This window comes from Rutidosis leptorrhynchoides, chromosome 9 (genome assembly GCF_046630445.1).
Source record: "Rutidosis leptorrhynchoides isolate AG116_Rl617_1_P2 chromosome 9, CSIRO_AGI_Rlap_v1, whole genome shotgun sequence".
Taxonomy (NCBI): domain Eukaryota; kingdom Viridiplantae; phylum Streptophyta; class Magnoliopsida; order Asterales; family Asteraceae; genus Rutidosis; species Rutidosis leptorrhynchoides.
In genome coordinates, this window is record NC_092341.1 from 27,970,817 (window position 1) to 27,988,361 (window position 17,545).

Genomic DNA, 17,545 nt, shown 5'->3' on the forward strand with positions numbered 1-17,545 from the left:
CAAACAAATTACACAACTACTGAAAAAGAACTCCTTGCTATTGTCTTTGCTTTTGACAAATTTCGATCATATCTCGTTCTAGCAAAAACGGTGGTCTATACCGACCATTCTGCTCTTAGATACCTATTTTCGAAACAAGATGCCAAACCAAGATTAATCCGTTAGATCTTACTCTTACAAGAGTTCGATATTGAAATCCGAGATAAAAGAGGAGCAGAAAATCTCGCCGCTGATCATCTTTCTCGTCTTGAAAATCCTGAATTAGAAGTTCTAAATGAATCGGCCATACAAGACAACTTTCCTGATGAATATCTATTGAAGATAGATTATAATGAAATACCATGGTTTGCAGACTATGCAAACTACTTAGTATGTGGATTCCTTGAAAAAGGATTATCGTACCAAAAACGAAAGAAATTCTCCATTGATATAAAACACTATTTCTGGGAAGATCCACATCTGTTTAAAAGTTGTCCAGATGGAATAATACGCCGATGTGTATTCGGAGATGAAGCTAGTAAAATTTTAAACCATTATCACACAGGACCAACAGGAGGGCATTATGGGCCTCAATTAACAGCAAGAAAAGTTTATGAAGCTGGATTCTATTGGCCTACAATTTACAAAGACGCACACTTTCTTTGCAAATCCTGTGATGCATGTCAAAGGGCCGGAAAAATAAGTCAACGTGATGAAATGCCACAAAATGTCATTCAAGTATGTGAAGTATTTGACATTTGGGGTATTGACTTTATGGGTCCATTTCCAAAATCTCATAATAATCTATATATTCTCGTAGCCATTGATTATGTATCTAAATGGGCGGAAGCACAAGCTCTCCCAACTAACGATGCACGAGTTGTAGTCAACTTTTTAAAACGTCTTTTTGCAAGGTTTGGAACACCGAAAGCTTTAATAAGTGATCGGGGTACTCATTTATGTAATAATCAACTTGAGAAAGTTCTTAAAAGATATGGAGTAACTCATAAAATCTCCACCGCATATCATCCACAAACAAGTGGACAAGTTGAAAATACCAACCGAGCTTTAAAACGTATTCTAGAAAAAACCGTAGGATCAAATCCGAAGGAATGGTCCATTAAATTGGAGGATGCACTCTGGGCTTTTAGAACAGCCTACAAAACTCCAATTGGAACCACACCTTTTAGACTTGTTTATAGAAAAGCATGTCATCTTCCAGTAGAAATTGAACACAAAGCATTTTGGGCTTTGAAGACATGTAATCTTGATTTACATGAAGCTGGACGTCTACGATTAAGTCAACTAAATGAATTAGAAGAATTAAGACATGAAGCATACGAAAATTCGTTAATCTATAAAGAAAGAATGAAGAAATGGCATGATAAAAGAATCAGAAGTTTAAAAGAATTTAAAGAAGGAGACAGAGTTCTTCTTTTCAATTCACGATTCAAGCTATTTCCTGAAAAATTGAAATCACGATGGTCTGGACCATTCATAGTCAAAAGAGTTTTCCCATACGGAACGATAGAATTAATAAATTCAAATGGGATTGAATTTAAAGTTAATGGTCACAGAGTTAAACACTACATAGATAGTCCAATGGAAATCGACAACGAAGTTAATCACAATTTCGATACCACAGCTAACTAAGTGTGGGGAGAATCAAGTCTTTAAAGGATAATATGTATTTCTGTTAGAGTTAGATTTTCTGTTTTCGTGTAGTTCTCAAAAATAGAACCCGAATGGTCTTTCCCTAGCAGACCCTAAAGAACTAGTCTTCTCCCCCCATTCTGAATTTTTATTTTTTTTAGGTTTTTACGAAATGAAGACTTCCTGTGAACTAAACCATGGTCTAATGCTACACGCTTTGATCACTAAACGTAATTATGACACACTTCCGAGTGAAATAGTATCAGTAATCAGAGAAAGATTGGACGGAGTAAGAAAAGAATCCAGATGCGAAGATAATAAGTTACAATTTGGTAAAGGAAAATCAAAATCCGCAGCGAAGAGAAGAGCACGACACCTAGAAAGATGTCACAAATGCGGAAAATGGTCACATGGAGGTTAATTGTTCAAATAATCAAACCTATTCAAATACCGAATTTGTTACTTTATGCAGAGACGGACCGTTCATATGTTTAGAAGAAAAAACACTGAATGCTCGAGGTTGCGCCTATGTAGCCATGGAAAACCAATTAAACCGACTATCTTATGAATGGGATAGATCATATAACTAAGAATACTATCTCACAGGTAAGTCTGTACAGTTTTTTTTTGTTTTTATTTTTAACCTTTTGATAATAAACGCTAATTTGTTCGCTATAAAGTATTAAATTGATATTGAATAAAATTAGGTTTGGCGACCGAAATTATTGATATCATTCAAAAATTTATTACATCACTGCGAAATTTAACGTTTATTCTTAAGGTATAAATATCTTTAATCAATCAACCCAGAATATTTCAAAAATTCGTCATGAGTTAAATTAGGTCTTGGAACCGAAATTACTTTACCGAAAAGAGGGGCGCATATTTTTGATAATATTTGATTGATTAAAGTAGGATAAAAAGTCAAAAAGATTTTTAATTTTATTTTTACCATGTTTTTAAAATTTATATAAATCTTAAATTAATATTGTAAACTTTATAAAATCAATATATTTAAAATTGTAAATATTTGAAAAATTAATATAAGTTTGGTGTGAATTTATAATATGAATTTTTAAATTAAGTTTGGTGTGAATTTTTAATTTTTAAAATATGAATTTTATTTTTATGCATTTTAAATTTTAAGTTTGGTGTGAATTTTTAATATTAATTTTGAATTTTATATTTAAGTTGTGTGAATTTAAAAACAAAAATTTACTTTATTTCGCTAAGTTAAAAATATGATTTTTAAAATTCGTCGTAAGTTGAAGACTAGGTCATTGAACCGAAATTGCTTTACCCAAGGGAGGGACGAGAACTTTTATTATCATTATTTTTAATCTTATTGAATTAAAGTATGCCAAAAACATAAAAAAAAAAATCAAAAATCTTAGCTTTTAAAAACAATCGCTACAAAAAGACAAATTTTAAAATTTTGTCGAAGGACGGACTAGGACATCAATCCGAAACGACCTCATCCTAAATAACAAGGGAAACAAAATTTTAAAATTAATTACTTAATTGTTTTAATTAGTATAAGATGTTAAAAAAAAAAAATACAGACTCCGCGACTCACGGAGTTTGAAGGGTAAAATACCGAGACTCGCGGAGTTCCAAAAATACAGAAAAAAAATAAAAGGGCCAGAACAGATCAGTATCCCTATCCCCACACCACAAATACTGCGAAATAAACCCGAAAATACACGAAAAAGACCTCCCAAATTCACAATTTTTCACCGTTAATCATCAAATCTTTTACTAAAATCATGTTGAGAAGGATGCTATCAAGGAATTACTTAAGAAAAATGACTGAAAGGGGTGAATCTTCATCCCAAGCTCGCAATGCTCCTGCTGAGAATGCGGAACAACAGGAGGTGGATAACTACTACAAACAAGATATACCTCATCCAATCATGACATTTTCTGATATGCACTTGGAAGATTTGCACCCGAACCTGAGATTTGACAGACTTTGGATAGATTATCCAAAATACCAAAGGGGTTTGCATACTCTTCATTCTAAAGCTGTTGAAGTACCTAGGGTCATAGAATGGGGATCATTAGAAGCTGTAGAATTGGCCGGGCCAATTAGGGAATTACTTGCACAGAGGTATGGTAATTCTACTTTTAACGATTGGGTACGGTTATTCAACATGCGTAGACCTGTATATAAAGTATGGTGTGAAGAATTGTTGTGTAGTATAGAATTAAATGATCGGGTAGCTAGTTTAACCGATCGATCTTTTATTAGATTTTTGTTAGGAGGTTCGATGCGCCACATGTCTTTACTAGACATGGCTCAGGCTTTACGTATATATACGCCTGAGGAGTTAGCATCTGCCGATTGTAGAGGGTTGATATTGAACGGTAGGAAGATAGACGAAAATTTTGATACGCATGGTGTATGGAGTCAAATGACTAGCCATCACCGATTTAAAGGGGGAAATTACTCTTATTTGGATATAGATAGAGCTGAATTAAGAGTAATTCATAGGTTTTTAGCCAATTCGATTACACAACGAGGTAAGAACAAGGAAAAGGTAAATGAACAGGATTTGTTTTACCACATGTGTATTCGAGACCCACAAAGCGCTGTAAGTATACCTTATTGTGTGGGTTATTATTTATCAGCTATGGTTAGGGGGATGAGACCGCATAGCATAATAGGAGGTGGTATATTTATTACTTTGATTGCTGAATATCTCGGTGTGGATATAAGTCGGGGGGATTACTAATCGAAGAACCAGAACCCCGAGATACAATAAGTTTAAATTTATACCATGGTGCGAAAGTTTTGAAGAGGCGAAATAACGCCGTAGCACGATATAATGGTAGACATCCACAGGTTGAGAGAAACCAACAGCAAGGTAATGTAGGAGGGGGAAATGAAATGGCAGAAATGCAAAGGTTTATAGCTTCACAAGAGTATGAAAATGCTAGACATAGAGCATTTGAAGATTGGTAAGTTCATCAAAACCAAATCATAGCTTATTGCCAACATATAGGTAGAAACTATATTCCTACTCCATCGCCCATATTCCCTCCCTGGTCTATAGAGATCCAACCACCGTATCCTACGTATAACACAGCCGAAGCATTTTATAACACATATGGTTATGCATGGAACCCCTACTGGTATCAGTATCATCCCTAGTCTACTTAGTTTTATTTACTTTATTATTTGTAATGTTGATACATTTAATACTTATGTTGAATTTGTATTAGTTTTTATAATTTTCTAACTTTTATTTTTAGATTTTAATAATTTTTGAACGTGGGGTAATATACCAAACTTCAAAAAAAATATATATATGTTTGCAGTTTATCTTATGTACACAACAGGGTAAAACAACGCATTTTCAAAGACTGGCATTAAGTTCAGCAAAAGCAACTAATTTTGACGACAAGATGCAAAATATATGTGAAATAACAACAAGACGGAATGAACAAATGATATGCACCATTTATCATTCAGCAAGCAAACACAAATATGTTTGGAAACTTTGGTAAAATTTAATCATTTTCACACAAATCACCCTCAATAATTTAAATTGTTACTGATTTCTTGCAAATGAGGGCATTGCAAGATCTTAAGTGTGGGAAGGGGTTAAATTCTTTTGGATTTTTAAAATTTTTTATCTTAAACACTTGGTTACTATTAAAAATACTAGTAAAGTAGTAGTTGTATTAGAATCTAGTGCTCTCTGATAATAAAGAACAGCCCTAGTCTTATATACTGACTACCCAATTCTAGTAAAATTTTTAAAAATTTTCAACTAAATGAACTCAAAATCATGTTTATACATATTTATGAACGATAAAACTAGGTGTTAACACCGAAATTATTGTTACCTCGGAAAGGACATAAATTGAGAAACAAACCAAAATGTTAAAATTCATTTAAAATGGAATAGGGGACAATAAAAAGGAAAATAAAAGCCAAGTGTGGGAAAATTTACCAAGATATTTTAAACATATGTCACATATTTCTGTAACAAATAACTGAAAATACTTTTGCTTTGGACTAAACTAAACTGTTTTACCCGATGAAAGAAAAGAAGAGATGGATCTACACGATGAATCAATTCCATCATTAAAAGGAAGTAAAGTCTTCCGAAAAAGAAACGCGCTTCTTGATTTAGGTCAGGAAGTTGTCGTCCAGACCAGCTGTAGGTTGACGAATAATTTAGAAAAGTCATCACTAAAATTAGCAGGAAATCCACGGACCTCAGCATAAAACAGGGTCGCCAAGTGGTCAGATTTATCCTAACCATGAGAAGGATTTATCTCGTACAATGGGGGGCACCGTGCAAATTAGCTGGATAAGACTAATGAATCAGATCCCCAGAAAAGATAATCTCCTTAAAAAAAAAAATAATCAAAAATCAGCTTTTAAGCCTGATATTACTCAATCCTAGAGATTGACCTTAAAGATTGAGAATTACAAACTCATGGAATTCAATGATATCTAAACTCGAGCTTGAACGAGAAAATATTTTGATCAAATTATAAACCGATTTGTTTTCTGAAAACCCATTTTCAATGCGTTCATTACCATTGAACGTAAAATCCTAGGAATTCACCTGGAATTCATTAGGTCACATGAACTAAATCGGGTGTCAACCGTAAGAACGGTGGTTGCATAGCATGGTCAAAGACAGGACCTTGTGCCAGACCGACAAATTAAAAGGGTGAGCTTTACTATTGCTCCTACAAAGGATAGTAATTGCGTCCGACACGTTATAGACCATAATTAAAAGCATGTCAGGGGACATTGCCTTAACAGTTGCTTGTTCAACGCTTTCCTTTACAACCGGACGGTAGTTTACCGAAAGGTAATATACGGGACAAGTAAACTGGACGTGTTGCTTTCCTAATACAAGGTTAGCAAGTGGGTGACACAAAACCGCAAGTTTTGAGCTAAAATTTTCAAATCTGAAACCCACCAAACCCACAAAAATAATTTGCAAACACCGGTGAAGGGTTATTCCGGAAAACTTATCTAGGGTAAAAACTAGATTTAATTTTCAAAAGATCAAATGTTTTCATAAAGATCCAATTTCCTTAATGGATCTAAATTTTATAGTCATGTGGGACTGTAAACCATATCGTTACTACCATTATTTATACCGCCGTAAAGAAATCACTGATGTACAAAGTGTGAAGAATAAAGAAGTGATTCTAGTATTTCAAGACTATATTGCTTGAGGACAAGCAACGCTCAAGTGTGGGAATATTTGATAATGCTAAAAACGAACATATATTTCATAGTATTATTCCTCAAGAAAGACAAGCTTTTAGTTGCAATTGTTCTATTTACAAGTGATATTCGTTTAAATAATAAAAGGTGAAGACAAAAGACAGATTCGACGAATTGAAGACCCAAACGACCAAAAAGCTCAAAAATACAAAATACAATCAAAGAGGTTCCAATTATTGATAAGAAACGTCTCGAAATTACAAGAGTACAAGATTCAAAACGCAAAGTACAAGATATTAAATTGTACGCAAGGACGTTCGAAAATCCGGAACCGGGACCAGAGTCAACTCTCAACGCAACGGACTAAAAATTACAAGTCAACTATGCACATGAATATAATATAATATATAAATAATTCTTAAAATTATATATATATATATTATATTATTATTTAAAATCGTCGGCAAACAAAGAGCCAAGGCTGAATGAGCTGTAAAAACGAACTCCGCGACTTGCGGAGTTCGAAGGTTAAAAGTACCGCGACTCGCGGAGACCCCCTGAACTCAATTCCCTATAAAAGCAAACGAATTCTGATCATTTTATATCCAATATATCAATCTCTCTATATTTATACGTTATATTTATATTTATAATTTATATTTTAATTTTAATTTTAATCCTAATAATAAGGGTATGTTAGCAAATGTTGTAAGGGTGTAAGTCGAAATTCTGTCCGTGTAACGCTACGCTATTTTTAATCATTGTAAGTTATGTTCAACCTTTTTAATTTAATGTCTCGTAGCTAAGTTATTATTATGCTTATTTAAAACGAAGTAATCATGATGTTGGGCTAATTACTAAAATTGGGTAATTGGGCTTTGCACCATAATTGGGGTTTGGACAAAAGAACGACACTTGTGGAAATTAGACTATGGGCTATTAATGGGCTTTATATTTGTTTAACTAAATGATAGTTTGTTAATATTAATATAAAGATTTACAATTGGACGTCCCTATAAATAACCATATACACTCAATCGGACACGATGGGCGGGGTATTTATATGTACGAATATCGTTCATTTAACCGGACACGGGAATGGATTAATAGCCACTAGAATTATTAAAACAGGGGTGAAATTATGTACAAGGACACTTGGCATAATTGTTAACAAAGTATTAAAACCTTGAGTTACACTCAGTCGACATCCTGGTGTAATTATTAAACAAAGTATTAAAATCTTGTTACAGTTTAAGTCCCCAATTAGTTGGAATATTTAACTTCGGGTATAAGGATAATTTGACGAGGACACTCGCACTTTATATTTATGACTGATGGACTGTTATGGACAAAAACCAGACGGACATATTAAATAATCCAGAACAAAGGACAATTAACCCATAGGCATAAAACTAAAATCAACATGTCAAACATCATGATTACGGAAGTTTAAATAAGCATAATTCTTTTATTTCATATTTAATTTCCTTTATTTTATATTTAATTGCACTTCTAATTATAGCACTTTTATTTAATTGCACTTTTAATTTTCGTACTTTTTAATTATCGCAAGTTTATTTTATCGCACTTTTATTTATCGCAATTTCATTATCGTTATTTACTTAACGCTTTAAATTAAGTCTTGTATTTATTTATTATTTTACATTTGGTTTTAACTGCGACTAAAGTTTTAAAATCGACAAACCGGTCATTAAACGGTAAAAATCCTCCTTTATAATAATAATATTACTTATATATATATTTGTATTTTTTTAAAAAGTAAACTAATATAGCGTTAAGCTTTGTTTAAAGATTTTCCCTGTGGAACGAACCGGACTTACTAAAAACTACACTACTGTACGATTAGGTACACTGCCTATAAGTGTTGTAGCAAGGTTTAAGTATATCCATTCTATAAATAAATAAATATCTTGTGTAAAATTGTATCGTATTTAATAGTATTTCTTAGTAAAAGTATAAACTATTTCGTACCCCCACGCTACGACATCAAACACTTATAGGCAGTGTACATAATCGTACAGTAGTGTAGTTTTTAGTAAGTCCGGTTCGTTCCACAGGGAATCTTTTAAACAAGCTTAACGCTATATTAGTTTTAAATTTATAAAAATACAAATATATATATAAGTAATATTATTATTATAAAAGGGGGTTTTTACCGTTTAATGACCGGTTTGTCGATTTTTAAAACTTTAGTCGCAGTTAAAACCTAATGTAAAATATTAAAAATAAATATAACTTAATTTAAAGCGTAAAGTAAATAACGATAATGAAATTGCGATAAATGAAATTGCGATAAAATAAAATTGCGATAATTAAAGAGAACGATAATTAAAAGTGCAATTAAATAAAATGACAATAAATAAAAGTGCGATAATTAAAAGTGCAATTAAATATAAAATAAAAGAATTATGCTTATTTAAACTTCCGTAATCATGATGTTTGACGTGTTGATTTTTAGTTTATTCCCATGGGTTAATTATCCTTTATCCTGGATTATTCGATATGTCCATACGGATTTGTCCATAATAGTCCATCAGGCATAAATATAAAGTGCGAAAGTCTTCGTCAAATTATTCTTATTCCCGAAGTCAAATATTCCAACTAATTGGGGATTCGAATTGTAACAAGGTTTTAATACTTTGTTTAATGAATACACCAGGTTATCGACTGCGTTTAAACCAAGGTTTTACTACTTTGTTAACAATTACACCAATTACGTTGAATGTAATCCACCCCTGTTTCAACAAGTCTATTAACTATTAATCCAGTTCCGTGTCCGGTAAAATGAACAATTATTGGTATTTATAGATATCCCGTCCACAGTACCCAGTCAAGCGTATGTGGTTATATATAAATACGTCAAATTATAAGTCTATATATTAAATTAACGAGGTATCGTTTAGTTAATATAAAACCCATTAATAGCCCATAGTCTAATTTCCACAAGTGTCGTTCTTTTGTCCAAACCCCAATTATGGTACAAAGCCCAATTACCCAATTTTAATATTTAGCCCAACATCATGATTACTTCGTCTTAAATAAGCATAATAATAACTTAGCTACGAGACATTAAATTAAAAATAACATTAACCATAACTTACAGTGATTAAAAATAGCGTAGCGTTACACGGACAGAATTTCGACTTACACCCTTACAACATTCGCTAACATACCCTTATTATTAGAATTTAAAATTAAAATTATAATTTATATATATATATATATATATATATATATATATATATATATATATATATATATATATATATATTTACGTATGATAGATAGAGAGATAGTATGATGGATATTGAACCAAAACACGCGAATTTATAGCAATGTGGCCTGTCACCTACTACCATGCGATCGCATGGAATTAAAGCTTCCAGGCCATGCGATCGCATGGCCCCTTTTTCCAGCTCACATGAGTTTGTTTCTTTGTATGCCGACGGTTTTTATATAATATAATATATATATATTAATTTTAAGAATTAATTATATATTATATTATATTCATGTGCATAGTTGACTTGTAATTTTTAGTCCGTTGCGTCGAGCGTTGAGAGTTGACTTTGGTCCCGGTTCCGGATTTTCGAACGTCCTTGCGTATAATTTAATATCTTGCACTTTGCGTTTCGCGTCTTGTACTCTTGTAATTTTAAGACGTTTCTTATCAATAATTGGAACCACTTTGATTGTACTTTGTACTTTTGAGCTTTTTGGTCGTTTGCGTCTTCAATTCGTCGAATCTGTCTTTTGTCTTCACCTTTTATTATTTAAACGAATATCACTTGTAAATAGAACAATTGCAACTAAAAGTTTGTCTTTCTTTAGGGATAATGCTATGAAATATATGTTCGTTTTTAGCATTATCACTATCACTCGTGGTCAAGTTCGAGTTATCCATATTCCAACCAGATTCCAGATAGCTGATATTTTCACCAAAGGTCTCCCTCGCGTATTATTCGAAGAATTTCGGACCAGTTTGAACGTTTGCTCCCTCTCCCGTTCGAACTGAGGGGCTGTATTAACGGATATAATCATATATATTTATAGTATAGATATTTTCATTATTGACTTGTGTTATGTATAGAATAGATACCAAGTCAATTATAGAAGAGATTAGATGGCCAAAATTGTAGGGATTTCAGTTGTAATCTTCTGTATAAATTCGGCTGTAAACATTGTGATATTCATTCAATAAAATCGTTACCTATTAACAAACACCTTCAATCAAAAGTGATTCATGTAAATTGAAATTAACAATGAAGCATTTGTAGAAGAAAGAGTGGTAAATGGTACAAGTAGGCTACTTGGTTTATGGAATTGGCGTGGTGCAGCCACAGAGAGATCTCAAGGAGAATTAATAGACCTTCAAACGCTGCTTTTATATGCCCAGCCCCACAACCTCGAAGCAGATTCATGGCATTGGTCTCTATCGACATTAGGGAAGTTCACAGTTAAAAAACTTGCTACTCTAATTAATTCCAACATTCTGGGACAGACGCAAAGTTTAGCTACAATTAAATGGCTCGCATGGGTTCCCAAAAAGGTGAATACATTCATATGGAGGCTCCTACCGACACGCTCAAACTTACAAAAATGTAATGTGAACTTGGATATGAATCTATGCCCCTTTTGCAACCGCTCAGTGGAAGATCAAGACCATCTCTTTACGAATTGCCGGTATATATTACCTTTGTGGCGTGCTTTTTGTTCATGGTGGGATATTCCAGGTCAATTTCCTTCGGGTGTAGCAAATGCAGTGAGCTCTTCGAACGTGCTAATCGGGTCGAAATGGTGCAATCGTGCTTGTCTACAGTGGCGGATTATAGTGTATCTCAAAGGGGGTATCTGCCCCACCTAGATTTAACGGGAAAAAAGGTTTTTACACAAAAAAAAATTACTAAATAATTAGGGTTTTTTTTAGTGTTCACCCCTGCTGACAATGGAGAATTTATTAAATTTTTACATGCACCCCATATGTATCCGGGATGAAGTTCCGCCACTGCTTGTCTAGCCTCAATATATACTCTATTATGTTTGATATGGAAATGGCGCAACATGTTGGTTCATGAACCTCAAACTCACCGATCATCGATAATGATCGAGGACATTATTAGAAGTCTAAAGATGATATCTCAATTGTGGATCAGCTCGAGATGTTCACAAATTGCAGTATATTTTGATGATTGGGGAACTAATCCAAAGGGTGCTTTGAGTAGTAGGCTTTAGTTTCTGCGGCTTTAGTTTATGCTCAAATGGTGTTGGATGAGCCTTTATCTTTGTTGCTTTCATTCCTTTTTAAAGATGTAATTGTTGTACAAGCTCGTTACTAGTGGGCTTAGGCTGTTATGTTTGTGTTTTTTTCCTGATATATCCTTATCACTTAAAAAAATGAAGTTATTTTGAGATTACACTATTTTCATAATAAATTTGTCTAACAACAATACTAAAATTTGTTATTAGCATTTAAAATGACTTGTAGAGTCTAATCTAATCTAATAAATATAATTAAAAAGTCAATATTAATCTCCAAATACAACATTAATGCACATTAAAATCGTTTTAAGAGTTGTCATTAAAAAAATTTATTTTATTATCTATGCTTCATCAAACACTAAATCTTCATATTCTATTATGGTTATTTTCAATTGGGAAAACTTTTTATCTTAAAAATAAAAAGATTTTAAAAAGAATTACGCAGTATTAAACACTCATCATCATTTATTTATGTGTTCTCGAGTTTTTTTTTTTTTTTTTTTTTTTTTTTTTTTTGAGAAAGAAAGGAAAAAGGATGGAGAGATAAAATACTAATCAATTATTCTTGAGTTTTTTTAATAATATAAAGGAGTGGAGAGGAGAGAGTTATAAGGAAAATCCTTGATTACTACTGTATCATCTCATTTTTGAGATGATTGGAGTGTAAAACAAATCTTGTATCTATAAATAACCATTATATCTCTCATAACCCTAGTAATTCTTTATTTATTTTGTATATATATACTCCGTATATCTGAATACTGATTCAAGTCCGCACCACCAAAATTCTATGCTCAATATTACGACCTTCACTTTTTTTCATTTAATTTGTAAAAAGTATTTGTTATTTTATATGACTATATCTTGTTCACAAATTGGCTTTATACCACTTTACAAGATGGAAACTAGTCACAGTACTAAACTCGTATGTTACCATGGATGTAAATTCATGATGAAAGCAAGTCCATGGAAAATTTTGTCATTGACTGATCAACTATTCAGCTCGCATTCCAAAGACATTGTTACTCATATTCAACGTTTTATAAAGATACACAATATTAAGCACAAAATACATCATTGTCTCATTTAATTGTAAACGCGTGCACGTATCATGTATGTATATTGATTTATTTATTTTAGTTTCCTTCACTTTCCTCTCAACTCGAGAATACACATGTCGTATCTTATAATACATTATTTTCTATTCTTATTTTCTCTTCTCCTTTCCACTCCACTCTTTTCCGGCTAAAAAGAACTCAGAGAACGATAATGTTAGTTTTCACTTTTATTATATGGTCATTTGGTTTGTATTCTCGAGTTTTTCTTTTAGCGGAAAAGAGTGGAGAAGAAAGGGGATGAGAGTGTTTTACTATCCTTTCCAATCCGCCCAAATATGGGCGGAGAGTTTTGGTGACAAAATCTAAAGGTACTATTCTTCCTAATCATCTATTCTCCTCTCATTTCCGTTGAAATTTAAAACTCGAGAATCGCTGTTATATTTTAATTCATTAATATCCTCTCCTTTCCATCCTAAATAAATCTCGAGAGTTGTGTAGTCAGGTTCGGCTTTGTGTTCGTATGTGGTTATTGTAGTGATGTGAAATGGGGCGTGGTGTTTTTCATTAGGTGGTTTGGATTCTTTCTACTGCTAGCTTTTTGTTAATTTTTAGTTTAATATACTTGACCTTGAAATCTTCTTTCTTTTTTATAAATCTAACTAGTTGTGGAGCCATCGCTTAGCGCCGGGGGCTCCGTTTTGAATGCGGGTTTAAAAAAAGTCTTAATCTATTTTGTAAAAAAGAATTTTTTTCGACATCTAACATTGAAGGGTTGTTCCTTTTGTGAAAGTTACTTCTTTTAGCGTTTTTTTTTTTTTTAAGTTAATTGATCTATTTTGCAAAAAAGAATGTTTTTCGACATCTTTTGGTAGCATTGAAGGGTTGTTCCTTTTATGAAAGTTGTCTCTTTTATCGTTGAGGAAGTAAAGAAGGAAAAAAAAAGTTAGTTGGTTTTTTTGTAATTTTTTTTCCGACATCTTTTGGTAAGATTGAAGGGTTGGTTCTTTTACAAAAGCTGTTTGTTTTATCGTTGGAACAAAAAAAAAAATTAAAATGACAAAAATACCCCTGATTACTATTGGTAAATAGTACTACAGTGTTTTGTCTATTAGATATATAGATAATACGAGCATATTTTAGCCCACTTTAGAAAAAATAAAACATAGAAGGGCAAACTTGTAGCAACTCAAAACTTAGGGGCAAAAAGCTTGAAATATATACTTAGAATTAGGGTTTTGAAATGGATACCCTTTTATAACATCGCATACTCTGAATCACCTTTTCTTTTCAGTAGCCGCACACACTGACGATTGTTCGCGTTTCTTCAGTTTCTCATTAACAGGTATTCATATTAATCTCAATCTCAATCTCAATCTCATATTTGACAATTAATGTTCATCTTCCTACAGAATATATATATATATATATATATATATATATATATATATATATATATATATATATATATATATATATATATATATATATATATATATAATCAGATCAATATATTATTCCGTGATCATATATACAATTACATATCATTAATTGAGCTTCTGTCGATACGTACAGTGATTAGAGATCAAGAGTGTCTGTATATATGTAATATATGCGTGTTTTTGTTGATTAAATAAGCACTATTTTTTGTATTAATTTTAATCTACTTGTATTCATGTTCAGTTTTTTGATGAAATGTTAAGGTATAATTTTCTTATAAATTGTGTTTAATTGCTTGCCGTTAAATGATACAGCTGTTATGCAATGTAAGGTCTTAATAGATGTTTATAACTTTTACAATTTCTATTGATATGATTATGATGTTACATAATTAAATGATGATATATACCTGTGTTGACTTGTTTTTATCTCTTTGGTACAGCTTTATTTGAAGATATAATCAATCGAAAATTCGAAATCATGGCTGGGTATGCATACATTTCCACTGTGACTGTTACATTCATTTCGTTATATCGCAATTCTTGAATGAACAGTTGATCTGTTTTACGTCATCTTAATAAAAATGAGTTGGTTTTGCAGTGAAGAGGCTGTTGTTCCAGTTGAGGTAGCTGCACCTGCACCTGCTCTTGGTGAGCCAATGGACACCATGACTGCATTGCAGCTCGTGTTAAGAAAATCACTAGCTCATGGTGGTCTTGTTCGAGGACTTCATGAGGCTGCGAAGGTGATTGAGAAGCATGCTGCTCAACTTTGTGTATTGGCTGAGGATTGTAACCAACCAGACTACCAAAAATTGGTCAAAGCACTTTGTGCTGACCACAATGTTAACTTGATTACCGTTCCCAGTGCAAAGACTCTTGGCGAGTGGGCTGGTGTAAGTCTTCTGTCTTACCATTTATTCTTGCAAATGCCATTTCAATTAATATATATTATATTAAATTATATTATATTATAGTATAATCTCTTTGACATGGCATTAAGTTTTACATTGTTTGTTACCCTGCTTTCATCCCCATTACATAGCAGGGTCGTATGCTCTTTTTTGTTAGGTGTTTTACAATGATCTTTGAAAAATTCATAAATGGTTTTTGTTTAACAACTTTTACAAATTGTGTGCTGGATACAGATTGCAATCACTTTATGTAAACAACAGGTTAACCTCTTTTACTTTGCAAATGGGGCCGGTCTGAGTTATGCTATTGAAATACTACGATGATCTGTGTATTATTAGTTTTATTGATGACAAAGGTTGCTTGTCAACCCAATTCTTGGAGAAATATACTTGTTTTGATCTGAACCAGTTTTGCATGTTCATCCGACTTGCTTATTTATTCACTCTATTCTTTTTTGGTCATCAAATCTGATTATTTGTTTGCAGTTGTGCAAGATTGATTCAGAGGGCAAGGCGAGGAAAGTAGTTGGTTGCTCATGCCTAGTTGTGAAGGTATATTCGCATGCAAAACGTTTGAAGAGACCATTTGCATAGTTTAGTTTGCATTAATCTAAATATTTTATGTTGAACATTTTGCAGGACTATGGAGAGGAAAGCGAAGGTCTTCACATTGTTCAGGAGTATGTCAAATCTCATTGAATATGTTGAATCATTTTAGTTCACCTGTGAGACTCTGTTTTTTATTACCAGACACTTTATGTTAGGGAACGTTCCTTGTACGACATTTTTGGATCATTGAGCAAAATCTGTTTTTCAAAGTTTTAATTGTTGATGTTTTCTGCTCATATTTTTCTAGTGTTATGTTCGTTGTGCTTGTTGGGTTACTTGCTTTTACTTTAAAATTGTGTTATGTTTGGCTAACTTTTTAACTTTTTTCACAATGCTCATCTTCTGGCTGTTACTTAGAGCCTGTCATGCATATAATTATATTAGAGTGATCCAAATCTTAATCACTGTAATTGGTTTTTTTTTTCCAACAGAGAAAAAACAAAATTTCACCAAAGATTATACTCAACTTCTGCTACTTATTCCTCATGTAATTGTTTAAGAACTTTCAAACATTTAGAGAATACGTCTAACCACTAATTTCATGACCAAAATACGTCTAATAACCGATCTCATGGCGAGTGAAACATGTTACTGTTTCATAGGGGGTATACTTGTACTGATTATACGTAAGCTTCGTTTGCCACACACTCAAATACTTCGTACATAATCCATCTCTTCAATTTTTGGGCCGGAACCACCACCACCGCCACCAGAACCACCACTACCGCCATCAGAACCACCGTTATCCATCCTTACACCCATCGGCCATTTAAACTAAAACTCATTGGAAACTCATTTAAACTAAAACTCATTGGAAAACTCAGGTTACCTAATTAGACCATTTTTAACCGTGAAGGCTAGTAATTGTGATGTGGAGTCAAGTGTTCAACTTTTTGAAGAAAAAGTGATTTATTGACGGTGATGTGGCAAATGTTGTGGAGCTAAGTTATATGGTGGTGAGAGTGTTAAATTTGAGTTGAGTGATGTGGTAAAATATTATTGAAAATTTGGTGGAGAAAAATAATTTAATAATATATATAAATGGGTGTTAATTGTGATTGGTTGAAAATAAACAAACGCCAAAATCTTTTTCCTCCATTTCATTGACTAACGCCATTACGACGACATTCCATACGCCGGGTTACGAGTGTTTTTGGCGTTACTGAGCTCCACCTCAGCTTTTTTGGGGTTACAAACCATTACTAACGTTGCGTTAGTGGTGGTCTTACAACCAAACACCCAAACATGAAAGTTCACTTGATACAATATGACCATAATGAAACATCGAGCGGTAAACAAGTCTATTTTCATAGTAACTTGGCAAATCTGTATTTGTAAAACGACTTATATTCATTTCATTTCATTATATTAAACGATAAAATGCGAACTAAAAAACCAAATTATTATAGATCCTAT

At 32.6% G+C, this 17,545-nt stretch overlaps 1 protein-coding gene across 1 annotated transcript; it reads left to right on the forward strand.

Moving 5' to 3' along the window:
• Positions 1-15,083: 15,083 nt before the first annotated feature.
• Positions 15,084-16,345, forward strand: LOC139866847 (small ribosomal subunit protein eS12-like). Its single transcript, XM_071855139.1, has 4 exons — positions 15,084-15,095; positions 15,208-15,502; positions 16,007-16,072; positions 16,160-16,345. The coding sequence occupies exons 1-4, from the start codon at positions 15,088-15,090 to the stop codon at positions 16,217-16,219; spliced, it is 429 nt and encodes a 142-aa protein (XP_071711240.1). The 5' UTR covers positions 15,084-15,087; the 3' UTR covers positions 16,220-16,345.
• The last annotated feature ends 1,200 nt before the right edge of the window (positions 16,346-17,545 follow it).